Below are 17,403 nucleotides of genomic sequence, written 5' to 3'. Positions count from 1 at the left end.
TAGCTCAGACAAAGAAAAGATTATCTTTCCCCTTTTACAGATGAGGAAACAAAGTAAAACAAGTTGACCGGGGTCACAAGCACGAGGGAACGAGCTTTCTTGAGTCTCAGTGGTCCCTGACTCAAACAGGAGACTGCTCGCTTTGCCTATGTGCAGCGCTCTGCAACTATTCTACTGCTGTGTTTGCACTGCACCTGAGAAACTAAGGTGCAAAAAGCAATTTTTGAATAAGGACATTATTTATCCACTTGAAGTTGTCTCTTTTTAGGGCTTCTGGTGTCCTGCTAGGTGCTCTCAGCTCATGTTGACATTAGTGAAAGCCAAGGTCATTCAGATTTCCCTTGGCGATTCTCAGTACCTCTCAAAGGTTACGTATTGCCAAAAATTCAGAAAGTAAAAATTCAAGCTACTCAGGTCTTCTCTCTATAAACTGTATTTGCAATTGTGCTCCTACAGCTTGTTCCTTCTCTTCTTCCTCCTTTTCTGCATCACAGCTCTTCGAACAAACTGGGCTTCAGCAATATCTTTATTCTTCTTACAAAGTCTGTATGATAGGTGCATTGTGCAATTTTCAGTGTTACTCATATTAAAGCTCTGGTTAAAACAAGTATTATTTGATTATAAATAAAATCTGAAATTATACAGAATTTTTTTTAAGAATCCATTCCTCACCGGACTTTCAACAATGATTTTCAATGGATAACTGGGTATTGAACCTGCATGACTTGGTTCCACAAAAGATGATGTGATAAGGCACATTTCCATCCTACCTTAATAGTGGAAATAATGTAATTAAAGCATCGCCATAAGTTATTTAGAAAGGAGATTTTTTTTTTATGTCCTCAGCTTTGCAATTATTCCACTATTCCTTTCACTTAGTTAATGGCATTGACTTTATCCAAATGGAAGTGGTTAGATCCACATTGGGGCTTGGCTGGGTTTTTTTTAAATGGATCCCATAGTCTGATTTGACAGTTTAGAATCCTAATTCGTTATGTCCGTGGTTTAGTACCAAGAGTTCTCTTTTTGCTGTGATCAGTACGGCTGGTTCTCAGGCTTATTTCTCTGCCTGTCCCCTTGCGAAGCCTGCCTAACTAACCGTGGTGGTGGCAGAGGTCTTGCCGACCCGTGGTCTGCAGTCAAATCTTCCCTGCTCAAAGTGCCAAATCTTGGTCTCGTCAGCAGTGGTTGCCTGAACCCGATGGATGGCTGAGGCAAGGTGCTCGGCTCCTGCTGCTCTCCTCGTCCATCCTGGGTCCCGTCAACTTCGTTCTTCCACTCCACCCTAAACTCGGGCGGTGGCCTCTGCTGTCTCAGTCTCTGGTCTCTCAAGATTTTCCCTGCTCTGGGTCTTAGATTGAGCACTGTGGTAGCGGCATCCATCTCAGAGTCGCTGCTGTCACCCACTGTTAATTGAAAACAAAATTAAAATTTTAGGCGAAGAATATTACTGTTTCAGGAATATTTGAATAACAGCACACTGAGCACTAGCAGGAACAGAAGAAAGTTCCCCTGTGTTTCCCAAATTCAGTGCTTTCTGATTAGACCAAGTAATAGACACTTATCTCTGCCAGGACAGAGAACAGATTTCAATTACAAACATCCCTCCCCTCAAAACTGTGATTTTTAGAAAGTCCCCACTCAGCTGCTCCTTAATCACTGAGTGCCCCCCTGTTTGAGTTGACATTTCCCCCGTTCTGCCTCTGGATATAGAAAAATCTGACTCTCTCTGAGCTACCTGGGGTCGAGTCCCCGCTTGCATCCAAGCAGGATACAGAAATGAGATTTCTCACCCTCGCATCCCATGCAACCTGATCTGAGAGGCATTTCCAGAGCACGACAAGTACAGGGGCTATAGAAACTCGGCTTTGGAAAAGGAGAGTCAGTACTTCACCAAGCAAAGGATCTCCCAAGGTCAATGTGGGAGGAAACAACCCATCCTTAATACACCTGAATGTAAGATATCAAAGAAAATCCACAAGGCAAATCGCACAGGTTGCAAGTGCTGCAGACTCCTTCACCCCCTCAGAGCAGGGTAGAAAATGGTCAAGGGAGAGCTGGCATAATCATTTAGGGAATACTCTTAAATGATCTCTGTCAGGTAAACCAAGCTGGAAACATTCTGGATGTGTACATGTGCGTGTATTTTCCCCAGCAGACTTTTTTTAAGTTGACTAACATCTTCATCAAAACCTGCACATTTCAGTCCTTTGATAATCATTTTAACAATCATTTTTGGATGCTCCAGATTTGTCCTTAGACTTAAGTCAGATATGATGTTTTAAATATACCAAAGCAAAGAATTGTGTATTGCACAACTGTCGTATGAACAACTTCCATTAGTAGCCTACATGTTATTTCTTTTAAAAAGGTGATGAAAGGGTCAACAAAATATATCAACACATAATTATCCATTCACCCAGATAATTATATATCAAGGAAGGTCTTCATCAGACTGTGTTTACAGGCTTTTTCCCCCCTAAATATGTCAAATAATATATTTTTTGACAATTGAATAATCTGGAGGCACATTTCCTCTTTAATTCTAGGTGACAGTAGGTGACCTCTGCAGACATAACTACAGAATAAAAGGCATGCTACATTAAGGAGACCAAAGATGTAATTATTAAGAGACAAAAATACGGTCCATTACTAAATTAATTTGGAAGAGTGGGAAAATAATTGGGGTGGGGATCAAGACATATTAGTGATTGTGCAGAGATTTAATCTTCCCAGCAAGAGATCTTGATGGTTGCTTGCCATAAAAGAGAATGCTCATGAGCACGGTATAGGCACGGTAATGCAACCAGTCATGATAGAAAATAATAGAATTGAGCAAAGTTTTCACATCAAAGGGGTTTCTTCCTCCAGATTTTTTATTTTTCTATTAGAATTTAAGAACTCCAATATGAAACATTTGTGAGTTTAGGCAGGAAAAAAAAAAAGACATTTTGGTTGTAAACCACAGCATAGAGTAGGGAAGTGATGGTGCCTCTGTACTCGGCACTGGTGAGGCCTCACCTCAAGTGCTGTGTTCGGTTCTGGGCCCCTCTGTACAAGAGGGACATTGAAGTGCTGGAGCGTGTCCAGAGGAGAGCTACCAGGCTGGTGAGGGGTCTGGAGACCAGGTCATATGAGGAGAGGCTGAGGGAGCTGGGCACGTTTAGCTTGGAGAAGAGGAGGCTGAGGGGAGACCTCATTGCCCTTTACAACTACCTGAAAGGAGGTTGGAGAGAGGTGGGTGTTGGCCTCTTCTCCCAGGTGAATAATGACAGGACCAGAGGAAATGGTCTGAAGTTGCAGCAGGGGAGGTTTAGGTTAGATATTAGGAAGAATTACTTTACTGAAAGAGTGGTCAGGCACTGGAACAGCCTGCCCAGGGAGGTGGTTGAGTCACCATCCCTAGAGGTGTTTAAGAAATGTGTAGATTTGGCACTTCAGGGCATGCTCTAGTGACAGAGATTGTAGGGGTTTTTTTGTGTGTGTTTGGTTGGACTCGATGATCTCAAAGGTCCCTTCCAACCATGAAGATTCTATGATTCTATGATTTTGAGAAGTTCTTCATGAGAACTACAAACCAGACCTTATCTCCTCATTCTCCTCTCTGGTTTGATTCTCAGAGCAATGTCCTCTACCCTGACCCCAGTGAGAAAAGAAACCAAATAGGCTCATAATTGAAGAAGGGGATCTGGATATTATGGAATAAAGACAAGGAGTATGAGCCATGTCAGTGTTTCTGGTGTAGAATTGTTTCAGGCTGCTGCTTGCTTACATGAGGAGATGTGCTGGGAGGACAATGCCACTATGGCATCTCAACTGAGATGCCCCACAAGACTCTGCTTGCCCGGGCATTTGTCCACACTCAAATACCTGCTTCAGAACCCATTGCTTTTAATGCTATAAGACCCCTGCTAAATATCCAGCACCTAGAAATATGCTATGAAGAGAAATATGCTCTAGAATGAAAGCATGTGAACATAAACTGTGTAATATTTATTTGAAAATTAATATGCTTATTTCTCTATATCATCTCTGGAAAATCTTTCCTTCTACATAGGCAAAATGACTGCAGCACAGTAAGAGAGGGCAGAAAGTTTGTCATTACCTCTGGAAGATGTTTTATTTCTCACTCGTAGTTTCTCTGGGAGTTTAGTGTTTTTAGGAAGTGAAAGGAATCTTTTTGTATTTGCAGCAGCCTGTGCAAAGAAATATAAGAAATGTTAAGTTACTGCAGACTGAAGTACCTGCATTAGCTATGTGAAGATACATGACTAAGGTTTGAACGGGTTTATGTAGCTAAAGGGCTAGAGAGTAGTTTGGGATTAGCTAATACGTGATCTTTTACTACACACTCAAGTTAACACCAATTGCTGGTTGAAGTCTATGCTAACTAAGGTAAAGACTGAGTAATCTCAAGCAGCTTAATCAAAGCAAAGCCTAGTGATATGCCCTCTGAGATCAAAGTTAATAAATGTATGGTCTCTAACCACAATCTTACCTGTACAGGTTTTCCTAAGGAAGGCAAATGCTGCAAGCACGGCATCACTTTTGAGTTCCAACACTCAAGTTTGGAACTCATTAGTCAGCTGCAAAAATTTGGTTGTGACTGAAGCTCGAGCACACAAACTAATCTGTATTCTGATCCTGCAAGCGCTTTATACATATAAATGACTTTATACAGTTGACTAGTCGCACTGTAGTTGATGGGGAAGTTAGGCACCAGCATGATCATTTACCAATTCAGGGCACAAAATCCTTGTTTTCCCAAGACTAAGCTCTAAAGGCCCTGGGCACAGGGCACACCACATCTTTCCTGCAACATAAGAGGTACTTTCCAGGAAAGGTTGCTTTTTTAAAAAATTCAAAAATTTATCAAAGGCATCCTTTCTTACATTTGTTACAAAGATTTTTTAAAACCATTACAGTCTACCGGCTCTCCCCTGCTTGTACCATTCATTGTTGCACACTCAAAGGGAACCTGAAAGGAAATCTATTTTCCATGAGACATTTTTCCTCTCTGGATATTGTTGTGCTGCTCAGGACCACTATGCTTCCCTCTGTGGTAGATTTATCCAAGGATAAATCGCAGCCTGTGCATTTTAAAAAGCTCTCAGACACGCTGTTTCTCTCCCTGCCTCCAAAATGTCTCAATCCTGCTCAGTCTCTTAATTATTCCACTTGATATGTCATTCATTTGTGTGACAAAGACAATGTATGTAACTCTGGTTGAGAGGGGAAAAATCATTCAGGAACAGACTTATTGTCACAATTAAAGCCACAGTAACCTTAATAATGATCACAAATGAGATACAGCACTTATTGGAGACACCATTCCAGCCTTGGCTGCTGAAGGACAACTGCATCAATGAAGGTAGCAGGCACTAAGTATTCCTGTACCACGAAAATACGTATTTATAGGATGGGTAATTTCCCCAATACCTAAAATAGGAAGATGATAAGGGAGATCAGCTTCCCTGCTGAATCAGCACGCTCTGTTCAGAAATGGTCTGAAGTTTACAATGGAGGTATTGCAGGATTGCCTCAGAGAGCCAAATGTCATCATGCCGCATCATTTCTCATAGGCAGAGGGGATTTTCCTATTCTGTGTCAAAACCTGAAGCCCTGACTACATGTTATGAATACTAAAGAGCCCACAACATTTTTTAAATGAAGTGCTCACCCTGACTGACTCCACCAAAAGGTCTCCTCTTTCCCATATTTTGGAGTCTGTCTGTCTCAAAATAATTTTTGACCTCAATCATCCACACTTCATCAAAACACTGATAAAGAATACTGACCATGCCTTAGAAGTACACTGTGTACGGAGCCCGTTCAGCTTCTCTGAGACAAAATTATGGCAGCAGATCCCACTCCCAATATCATATTCTACAAGACTGAAGCTTAGCTGAAGGGGTCAAAAGAAATTAAGGGGCCCAAGTGTGCCATTCAAAGTGTTAAGTGTCACACTGGATCTGCAGTTGTCTGCCAAATTCAGGATTACTTTTTTTTTCTGCATTTCAGAAGATTTTTTTCTGCATGAGATTTAGCTACAACGAACTGTTTTCTGTAAAATGGCTAAAATGCAAGTACCGGTCTTTCTCTTGACAGGCTGTTGGTTTTCCTCAGGCTCTCCCTAAGGCTGTGCCGGCGACGGATCAGAATTTCTTTGGCCTGCTTTTCGTTTGCATCTGCAGCCAGGCTGTGTCGGTTATATGACATTGTCTGAAATATAAAAGCAGTGGTTACGTTCTGAAAAGCACAATGTCAAATGTGTTGAACTATATGCACAGTGCAAAACAGCCTTTTTGCTCTGATGTTTTAATAAGCATCATAAATCCTGGCGAACAAAATCATATTGAAAAGCAAGCACGGTAATTATGCCAGCATTTTTTCAGTCATCTGCTTCACAAGCACCTCCTCCTTTCTTTTTTTCTTTTAACCTGCTGATATTTATAATGAAAGATAAATTGGAAAAAGCCGGCTTAATACAGTGTTTACCCCCACATTGTACTAGCTCAGTCAATATGTCAATAGAGGACGCACATTTGAAAGCGATAAGACGAGTCACCTAGGGGGAAGTAATTTTTACCTCCAGCAAGCTGAAGCTTGCTCCACTTTTGAACGTTTTCCAAGGACTCAGACATTCAAACTACTTAGCCACAGGAGGGTAAATGTGAAATGTCCTTTTGCTTTTATTTCACTGTTTTTCCAGCTCATCACCTCTGTTCTTAATACAAACAACTTCACAACTGGAGGCAAATGGGAAATCTAATCTCATGTCATGAAGTGACGAAAATACTGATATAAGTGGGACGATGTTGGGTTGAATTTGCACCTACGATCCTTTTTAAGTAGTGGAAGTATATTGTAGATAACAACAAAACAGAAACATTATGGTTTTTAGCCGTAGTATAACATCATGCTATTTAAATAAAAGAGTATGAATACGTTACTGTACATATGACAGGACATGTATGCATCGGCAATAGAAGTAAATATCAGCATTAATTATTATGCTGTGCTACAGCAGATGCTACACTAGCCCAAAGATGTGTTATGAAGATAACCAGTAAAGTCAAAGAGTAGTGGGATATTTAAGTATGCAAAACTTCATCCTTACTCGATGTCGTATTTGGTAGAGATTCTTTGTTAATATTTCCCGCATGTTTTCCATTTCAGTGGGAGAAAGTGGCTTTATCTTTCCTTCATGATATTCACTGTGGCAGGATAAAAAAAAAAAAGGAAAACAGAGGAGAGAGGGAAAGAGGAAGAATGTTTTTAGTTTTATGATTGGGAATTACATTTGAACTATTTCCTTTGTTAGAGCTGGAAACAACATTTCAAAACAACCAAGGAACAGGTGAAAACATAACATGTAGGAATGAAATCTTGATCTCATTTGAGCCAGGGGTAAGGCTCAAAACTCACTCTCCAAAATTTGATATAAATTACACCGAATTGTAAATTTGATTGGGGTGCTTTTCAAAATGTCCCTCAGGCTTCTCCCGTAGCTATTTGCAGCAGATGGACAGGCACTGGTTCAAATCCAGCTCTGCTCTACATGGCAAATCAATGTTCCCGTGAGCAGCTGCCCTTGTAAAACTACACGCTCCGGACGAGCACAGCTCACCGAGCGCTTCGTGTGTGAGCTGTAGGCAAAACACGCCTGTTTCATATCCACTTACTGCTCAGGTGACATTTGGACACAAAGTGTCCTAAGTCAAAGTGATTATCCTGCCTACTGACTGGGCTGTGAAATGAATTACGTGACCCAGCTGAAATGCTCGGCCGTGCTGGCATCGCTTGCTTACCTGAGAGACACTGACGATGGGACTTTGCTTATCATTCCGCTCTCTGCCATCTCAATGGCATGTTTGATTTCCAGCTTCTTGTATAAAGAAACAATGCTGGATTTGGGCTGGTTCTCCCGGATTAGAAGTCTTCGCAGGTACTTATTGTCAAACTTTTTAAACCTGTACGTGAGGCAAAACAACCCAACCCAACCAGTTAATTTTTACTGTGCATAGTTAAGGAAAGCCAATATACTGTAGCTAATGCAATTGTGAAGGAGTTTATTCCCTGGGAATGTGTCTACTCATATTAACAACCTACTGCTGAGCAACGTAAAAAAGGGTCAAGTTCATCATCGCTTCAGATAGATAGTCTTAACCTGTGTTTTGGTTGATACGTTAATGCACAGCCTCCCTAGCAGCAGCTTTTAACTTTTAGGTATTCGGTGTTATTAGACAATATTATTTTTAATTCTCCATTTTCATTGAGACAAAAAGAACATTAAATATTTACTGTAATAACAAATACAAGGTCTAAATTTGCACCGACTGCTTTTTCTTTGAAATTTTAGCCTGGTTTTATAAACCTTTGGAAGTTTTCCCTTCCTCTAAAGCGACTGCAACCCTCTTGGATGCTTGGTGAAAAAATATTGATTACAGCTGGGGTGATTTTTTTGCCAGAAAATATTTTGCCCTCTGGCCATTCTGAAATTATTCTTGAATTTGGGTCTGAAAGTCATGAAGAGGTGGGACCCTCCTTTGCTCCATAATCTGTTAATTAAAGATCTCTGGAGGGGAACCAGGCTGAGTAAAGGAAAGTTGTGCCCATGTCATGCACCTGTCACAAAAGTGTCCTCACTGTGCTGCCATCAAGTCATTTTGAGAGGGCTCTTCTCGGCCTTTCCTGCTTGTGCTGTTCCTTTTTGTAGAAAACACTTAAATTCCTGTTGGAGCAGCAACTAGAAGGTGGGGGAGCAATGCCCACACTTTGGGTCTAAGGGATTTGGGTGTAAAAGAATGTGCTTCTGAGAAAAGGGAGTCAGATCCAAACCAATGATGATGATGATGATTCAGCAGCCAAACTGAAAACCTGAATTATTCAGGTATTGCCAGTGGTAATCTTCTTAGCTGACACTAAGTCTTAAATAACAGCATCAAGAACTGTGGAGCTGCCTGCCATTAGGATCTCTCACGCACCTCATGCCAGCTAGCGCCTTGATCTCCCTAGAGAAAGTCTCAAAGCTTTTGTATGTTTCCCATCAAATAGGGACCTAACCCCTCACTTAACGCCGCACAGACATACAATTTGCAGGAGGAAAGCCGGATGGTATGAAAGGCTCAGCAGACACATGGGAAATGCTCTGAAACAGTCAGAAACAGGGAGAGGACACACACCCTCTGAAGGTACTGTACTTTACCCTGGGATCAGAGGGTTGCCTTTCTTCCCAGCTGGAGATTTTGTTCTACTTGCTTGCGGTTTAGTAAAAAGACATTGTTTTGCTGCTTTCCCTTCGTAACCCACACATTCTAAAAACAACCATCCGCTTTCAAGATTAAAATGCTGAAAATGAAATCTGATGCCCAACGGCCTTCATTTGTTGCTGCTGAGCCAGTTTAGCCTTTCCTGTATAACAAAAGTTTCAAATGACATTCTTACTTATCTCTCCAAAAGTTGTGACCCCAGTGTCCACACACATCTTCAATTCCAGTCTTCACGTGGTCAAAGAACTAAAGGGGAAATGTTGGTTCGTTACATAAACTTACAGATATCGCTTGGCTCACCCTTAGATATTGTTAGTTTCTAACTTACTTCAAAACAGAAAAGTCTAGTCAGAATTCAGGGCGATGTTTCCGTTTCACTAAATGCAGTCTAACCAAACTCTGAGCCTGACTCTGGTTTGTTCCCCTGGAGCTTCCTTAGCTCACAGCCCCCAAAAGCCATAAGTTAGTTGCTAATTTCCTCAACATCAGTGTTGCCCAGCTCCTGCCTGAATCTGTCAGTAACTTCCCCCCTCCACCCCCCCCATATTTTCATTTCTTTTAAGTTCCCTAACTGCTTAGGGCTATGCCTGGGACTTCTCCAGGGACTTCTCCAGGCCTGACAGTGAAGCAGGTATGACTTTGCAGAGGAGAGAGCCTGAGTGGGCAGCAGCTCCCCACGTCAGCACTGGCCTCTCAGGATGCACAGGACAGAGCTGAGATACCCAGCACCAGGTCCTGAGCTCCAATTATAGGGGATTGTGGTCTAGACTTACCTCAAAGCATCCAAAGCACCTAATATTAGAAACATACTCTTCCTCTGTTTATTATGAATTACAAAAGAGTGAATCAGTTCAGCTAAGATCTCACTTGAGCCCCAGAGGCAGCTCGTTTGCTCTTAATTCAAGTACCACAGTAGGGGTCTCTCAAATTCAGGGGGAAATCACGGTAGATACGTCCGAAGGATAAGCTCTAAAAGGACGCACTTTTAGATACCTAGATTGACTTCTTTGTTGAACGTGGCCCTTATTATTCCTCATTTTTAGAATTTAAAACCACCTGTCACAGCTATGCCGCAAGGAGAAATACATTCAAGAATATGCATGGCTAATAAACTGCAATAATTGGAGACATACACGTACCAAATACAAACCCATAAAGGGGCTGATGATGTGAGAGTTAAGTAAGTTTAAGACTGTGTTTAGGAGGAGTTTACATTTGTTTAATTAGACTAACTCAAATGCAATCTAATATAATTGCCAAAGCTTTCCTAATGTAACCAAGTTCTAAAATAACATGTCTCTTATATGTAAAAGAAACTACGGAAAGTTAATTTACCTTAAGAGGTGAACAACTAAGAAAGTGAAGATTCCAAAATAATGATACTAGCCTTCTATGATGGCATGACTGGACGGATAGATGAGGGGAGGGCAGTGGATGTGGTCCACCTTGACTTAAGCAAGGCGTTTGACACAGTCTCCCACAGCATCTTCATAGGGAAGCTTAGGAAGAGTGGACTTGATGAATGGACAGTAAGGTGGATAGAAAACTGGTTGAAAGACAGAGCTCAGGGGATAGTGATTAGGGGCACAGAGTCTAGTTGGAGGTCGGTGACGAGTGGTGTTCCCCAGGGGTCAGTACTGGGTCCAGCCCTCTTCAATATATTCATCAATGACCTGGATGAGGGGATGGAGTGCACCCTCAGCAAGTTTGCTGATGACACAAAGCTGGCGGGGGTGGCTGACACACCGGAAAGCTGTGCAGCCATACAGAGAGACCTGGACAGACTAGAGAGTTGGGCAAAGAGGAACCTTATGAAATTCAATAAGGGCAAGTGTAGGGTGCTGCACCTGGGGAGGAATAACCCCATGCACCAGCACAGGTTGGGAGCTGACCTGCTGGAGAGCAGCTCAGCTGAAGGAGACCTGTGAGTCCTGGTGGACAACAGGATGACCATGAGCCAGCAATGTGCCCTTGTGGCCAAGAAGGCCAATGGCATCCTGGGGTGCATCAAGAAGAGTGTGGCCAGCAGGTCAACGGAGGTCATCCTCCCCCTCTACTCTGCCTTGGTGAGGCCGCACCTGGAGTACTGTGTCCAGTTCTGGGCTCCCCGGTTCAAGAGGGACAGGGAACTGCCGGAGAGGGTACAGCAAAGGGCTACCAAGATGATGAGGGGACTGGAACACCTCTCTTATGAAGAAAGGCTGAGGGACTTGGGTCTCTTCAGTCTGGAAAAAAGACAGATGAGGGGGGACCTTACCAACACTTATAAATACTTAAAGGGTGGGTGTCAGGAGGATGGGGCCAGGCTCTTTTCAGTGGTGCCCAGCAACAGGACAAGAGGTAATGGGCACAAACTTGAGCACAGGAAGTTCCACCTAAACATGAGGAGGACCTTCTTTACCTTGAGGGTGGCAGAGCACTGGCACAGGCTGCCCAGAGAGGTGGTGGAGTCTCCAACTCTGGAGACATTCAAAACCGGCCTGGACACGTTCCTGTGCAACCTGCTCTAGGTGACCCTGCTCTGGCAGGGGAGTTGGACTAGATGATCTCCAGAGGTCCCTTCCAACCCTATGATTCTATGATTCTATGATATGTAATAATGATAATTTTGGTAATTGATAAAGGTTAAATATAAGCTTTACAGTTATTGCCCTTATAACAGCTATCAAAAAGAAGTCTAAAAAAGTGTGTGTGTCTCTCTGTAATACTTGTCTTACTGAAAGCTACTAGGAATTTCATCTATATGAGCGTTTCATCTACGACACTGAAGCTGCAGCATACCCTGTTATAAATTTCTTCACCGACAGCAGGCTGCTTTTTATTTGACCTTTTGACATCAAGAAACTCCACCAGTGGGCGAATTGTTATTCCCTGTGAAGAAAAAAAAAAAAGCACATAGTGCTGGGGCTTTTTTTTCCATAAACATAAAGAAAAAACAAAGCCGTTCAGTATTTTCTGTCTCTGTCAGAGCACTGAAAATGGCTGTGGATACCTTTTTAGCTCTGGATACCCTTTCACCTTCCTAACCCCAAAATCCAGCCTGACACAATACTTACAATAGTGAATTCACTCTTCTGATTTGCAGGTGTTGCACTTAGCTATGAAGTCCTTGTCAACACACAGACTCCACTAATGCAACAGGAGGAAGGAAGGGGTTCTCTAGAGCTAAGAGGTCCAAGAGGGGCAACCTGACAAACCCCATCAGGAATACAACAATTACCCCATCCATAGTATTTTTAAACTTTTTTTTCAGTCCTGTTATGTGTTAGAAAAACTCTCATTTGTTTTCTGAATTAAAAAACAGATCCGCCATCATTCCAAAGCAAACATATAAAGTCCTCGTTTTAAGTGATTACTTCCAAAACAGGTACTCAAAGATGTGTCAACACTAGTATTACAATTGCTATTCAAGATCGTGATACTAAGGCTTTTTGTAAATATGTGTCCTTGCCTGACTATTCTCTGAGAAAGAACAAAATGTTTTGGCTATCCCAGAATGATATAATGGTTTTGAACAATTATTTGCGGAAGAATTGACATAATTTGTTTATTTGTATAGGTGCACTGGCACAGAGGAGAGGAATGAATCTCTTATGGTGTTGAGACCAGTCCCTGCTATCCCAGACAACCAGGTCACATGTTTCTTTTTGTAAATGCTTTATCTTAAAAGTAGTTAGGTTTCTTTGCCCCATTGCTCATACTGGAACACTCATCCTGAACCTCATTGTTCTGATAATTAGAACGCTGCTTCTTGATTGCATCATGGCCACTCTGTACCACTTTGTTCTTGTGCCAACATTTGTCTTTTTAGTTCAAACAGTGCTCCTCCTTCTCTGGTGTCCACTCCCTCATATAAACAGCAATTATATTCCCTCTTATATTCCTTTCATTTTGCTAAGGCCAAGGCATCCTGGTCTCCTTTCACACAACAGGCTTACCAGTCCCATGATCACTCTAGAACATGACACTATTCTCTGATGGAAATAACTGTCTCAGTATGTCTTAAGATCATATTTATCTTTCTTCTGTCCCCACTGCACTGGTGGCTTAAACTCTACTCCATTAAAAACTAGTACACCTGCATCTCTATTTTTTCCCAAACAAAGGTTCCCATTTCATAAGAGAAATCCCTAGCAAGAAAATCATAACACGAACACACCTGCACTTAGTACTGTTAAATTTCATTCTGTTTCTATCATATTGGCCCTCAGTTATTCTCTTCTTTCTACATGATACCCCATCTCGCTATCACCCTGAGAATACCTTCCAAAGCCTGTCATCAAGAAACATCAGCAACAAAAAACTCCTACGTTTATGTGCCATGGTCAATAATGAGAATATTAAAGAAAACCATCCCCAGGAACCATCCTTAAAGAATTCCATTAATAACATCTCACCAGCCTATTGTCTGACCAGGGTGGTCAAACACTGGAGCAGGTGCCCAGAGAGGCTGGGGAATCTCCATCCATAGAGACAGTCAGAACTCAACTTGACAAGGCCCTGAGCAACATGATCTAGCTTTGAAGGTGGCCTTGCTTTAGGCACAGGGTTGGACTAGAGACCCCCAGAGGTCCTTTCTGACCCAAAGGACAATATGCTTCTATTGCCCTTTATAGGAGAAACTGTCAGCTCCTTCCTCATCCTAATGTCAATCTAAACCTCAGTTTAACGAGTAAAGCTAACAATGTCCTATGTAGCCCCCACCCTCAAAGGTTTTACAATAGTCCAGTTAGATGAGATTACTCTAGAAAATAAACTGCCTTATCAAAGAATGATACCAGGTTTCCCTTGGTAAACCATCTTGCACTTCACAATGCATTCTGTCTACCTCCATATTTTAAATTCTTCTATCCTTCAAAATCAGGTTTCACAGCTTATATGCTAAGGTCAACTAACTGACCTCCAGCTGCTCCAGCCACCTTTTCACCTTTCCCAAGTGTGAGTGCAGATACTTGCTACTTCCCATGTCAGCTTTATTCATGTAAAAGGCAGGCTAAAAATATATTTTTTTTCCCATAGGCCTGAAATTCCATGTACTAGCTTCTTGCTTCTCTCTCACCGCTCTGGAAAATTACTAGCCCCATATGTTTATTTGAGGGGCTTAGCCTCCTCTACCTTTTGCTGGTTTCAGTCACTTCCCTCTCTCTTGGTCACTCTTGACCAGGCCTCCACAGCCAGGTTAACACCAGAGGCAAGTTCCTCACATTCTTCCATACAGCTGGTGCTTTTGGACGGATGTCCGGCTGGTTTGCACCATCACTGCCTAACACTCCGACTCAAATACTCCAGTTCACTTCTCAGGGCCCTCAGTGTCTTCCATCCCCTGCTCACTCTGCACCATATCCAACACCGAACTCCTGAGTAAATGCACAACTTTAAACATTCTAACAAGGAATTAGTGCTAGGGCTGTACCCAGATTATCTTTTATCTCTACTCCAACCTCACTAGGTCTTAAATGCTTAATACTACTTATATGTTAGCATAAGTACTTAATATCTGGCATACTTTTGCTACCAGTCTGCATAGCATTTTTTTAAAACTATGACCATGGAGAGTACTTTCAAGTATGTTCCTTCCAGTAAGTTAGGACATTTGTTTTTCTACCCACTGCTTATTAACCTGTCTGAGAAAGAAGTTGTTCAGAAGAGGAAAGGTGTTACCTGAATGAAAACGGTAAAGAATATCACCACAATAACAGCAGTGATGAACAATTTCTTCCTGGGAAACACAGCAGGAGGAAGCAGAAATACAAGTGAAAAGCAAATAGCTCCTCGAAGGCCTCCATAGGCAATAATAAATTGGTCCTTAAAAGTGAGAGGAATTGTCCGGAACACATTAATGATCTGAGTCAGAACAAAAACACCTGAGGGGAAAAAAAAAACAGAAATACAGGGAGGAGGGAAAAAAAGGGAAATCAAATTGCACAGAAATTCCCCACAATGCTAATACTGGTTTTAAAACAGTTTTATTTGCTTCTTACCTGTATATTATTGAAGAAATTAAATGTTGCTTAGCAGCTTGAAAACACTATGGAAGAAAAATTTAAAATGCCTAAAGATCATAATCTTAAACATATTTAGTGAGCTAACCCCCTCAGGTCAGCTGGATTTAGGACCTGAAGCAGGTAATTGATCTCCACAAGACAGCTATCTGCTAGGCTCTGTATCTGCAGAACAGCAATAATTCTCTGTGTCAGTATAGACCAAGATTCCTAATTATTTTTTTTAATAGGATCTGTGGTGCTTTTGAACACTTTGGCTTGTCACCTCCATCAATCTCAGCTTTGAATTCTGCAAACTCCTATTCACTCACTTAATTTTACTTGCACGGAGAGGAAGGATGCAGGACCGGGGATGGAGGGAGCAGATGCCAGTGCATGCTGGTGTACCGAAGGCAAAGGCTCCAGAGACATGGTGGACCGGAGTAAAGGTATAAAGGCAGGTGAAGGGGGCAAGCACGGGAGCCAGGAGCTGGGGGGCAGTCAAACTGCTTAGCTGCTTTTCAGCATAAGGTATTAACTGTGGGGTTGCAGGTGCAGAAGGGAAAAATAGTCCAGATTTCTGCACTGGAGGGAGACTTGGGAGCTGGAAGCAGCGGTGGCGGAGGCAGACCAGAGAATAAGCTGCCTCTATGCACAGAGAAACCGAATCATTACATAGAAAAACATAAGACCTATGAGCCTGACCTGCATTCAAGTCTCAAGGTAAAAGAGCTAGTACTGCAAACTCAGGAGGGGTCGAGCAGTTTCTTATAGGAATTTTTTTCTTGACAATATATACCTGAAAAACACTTCAGCATTTCCTGGTTTGGTGCTATTTATGCCAATGACTGGGAAAATCCCAAAGTTTGTATGCATAAAAAAATCCCAAAGTTAGTATACATAAATAAAACAACTCCCACAACTTGTTTTATGGTTGTACAGCTGCTAATTCTTTTAAGCAAAATTTGCTTATTTGTAAATAAACGTTTACTTAAATACACGTACTCTCATTACCAAGCATACTGCCTCTGGCTTTAGATGGGCAGGATCAGGACCAGACTGATTTCTGGGTTCCATTTTGGGGGAAGGTGGAAGCTGACCCTGAGATCTAGGACATCTTACAAGTCAGAAGACCATTCTACAAGCTGATGGGACTCTGCCTAAATTTTGGCATTCTCTGCTTGAGGAGAGGTAAAAAGTTTCACTTGCAAAGAATACTGACGGCTAGTCTGAGACTTGCTTACCCAGTGCCCTCCAGATTAAACAGAAAAGGAGGGTGAAGCTAACGAAGGCCCAGTTCCACTCGTGGTTCTTCCCAACTGTAGACACTCCCATGAAGATGAAGATTAAGGTCTCACTGACACTGCTCAGCATCTTCATGAAATACTTTATTGTCGTATAGGATTTTTGGGAAACATTTTCCTCCACATATTTATTCATGGTCATGGCACAAGCTGTAATCCTGAAAGGCAAACATTATCCTGTATGTCATTGGCTTGACTTTTTTTTTAGCCTCTCATATTTCTACAGAATATTATTCACTTATCCATAGCCCTCTTTAAAAACAAAGCACAACTTATTCCATAACCAGTCTCAAATTTATAGACTTGGTGAACCTACAGATTTTGGGCACGAGATTTCTTTTTCCACATTGGGGAGTTTTCTGAGATGATATCAGTATATGCAGAGTTTTGTCAAATACTAAATCCACGTGATCTGTACAGAGGTCACTCAGACTCTGTGTTTTGAAAGAGATGGAGCTGAGGAGAGCCTGGAGAAGCCCTGGAAAACAGAGATTGCTACTTCTATTGCTGCTGAGGGACATCAGACAGGATGGCAACTGCACATCCTTCCCACCAGCAGTTGTCCCACCAAACTACACCCCTCCTCAACAGTAGTGACAATAGCTAGCTCCTCTTTCCAGGCAAAGCAAGCAGCAAGGTGACAGACAATTTGTCATCCTCCACCACTCTAGGCCACTGCTTGCTTTGTCTGTGCATAGGACTGACCATGGACCCATAGGAGAAACCAGAAATCATGCAGGTGCTGTTGCACATTTAAAGCATCTGCAAATTAATGAAACGTGAATCTCAGCTGATACACAAGAGAATAGACAGGGCTTACTGTAAGTACGCCTATGTGTCCATGCT

General features: G+C 42.1%; 1 protein-coding gene across 1 annotated transcript in view; it reads right to left on the bottom strand.

The window, feature by feature from the left end:
• Window positions 1–346: 346 nt before the first annotated feature.
• SLC9A2 (solute carrier family 9 member A2) overlaps window positions 347–17,403 on the bottom strand; it is a 35,337-nt gene continuing 18,280 nt past the window's right edge. Inside the window, exons 4-12 of the mRNA XM_074572910.1 lie at window positions 16,498–16,715; window positions 14,934–15,136; window positions 12,054–12,143; window positions 9,448–9,518; window positions 7,812–7,973; window positions 7,121–7,217; window positions 6,091–6,222; window positions 4,106–4,196; window positions 347–1,406 (exon numbers count right to left, since the gene is read on the bottom strand). Coding sequence (XP_074429011.1) covers window positions 1,036–1,406; window positions 4,106–4,196; window positions 6,091–6,222; window positions 7,121–7,217; window positions 7,812–7,973; window positions 9,448–9,518; window positions 12,054–12,143; window positions 14,934–15,136; window positions 16,498–16,715 — 1,435 coding nt within the window. The 3' untranslated portion in view covers window positions 347–1,035. The remainder of the gene's footprint in view (window positions 1,407–4,105; window positions 4,197–6,090; window positions 6,223–7,120; window positions 7,218–7,811; window positions 7,974–9,447; window positions 9,519–12,053; window positions 12,144–14,933; window positions 15,137–16,497; window positions 16,716–17,403) is intronic.

The sequence above is a fragment of the Larus michahellis genome, chromosome 1 (assembly GCF_964199755.1).
Source record: "Larus michahellis chromosome 1, bLarMic1.1, whole genome shotgun sequence".
Taxonomy (NCBI): domain Eukaryota; kingdom Metazoa; phylum Chordata; class Aves; order Charadriiformes; family Laridae; genus Larus; species Larus michahellis.
The sequence above is the reverse complement of the archived record's forward strand: the minus strand, read 5'-3'. Positions and strand labels throughout refer to the sequence as shown.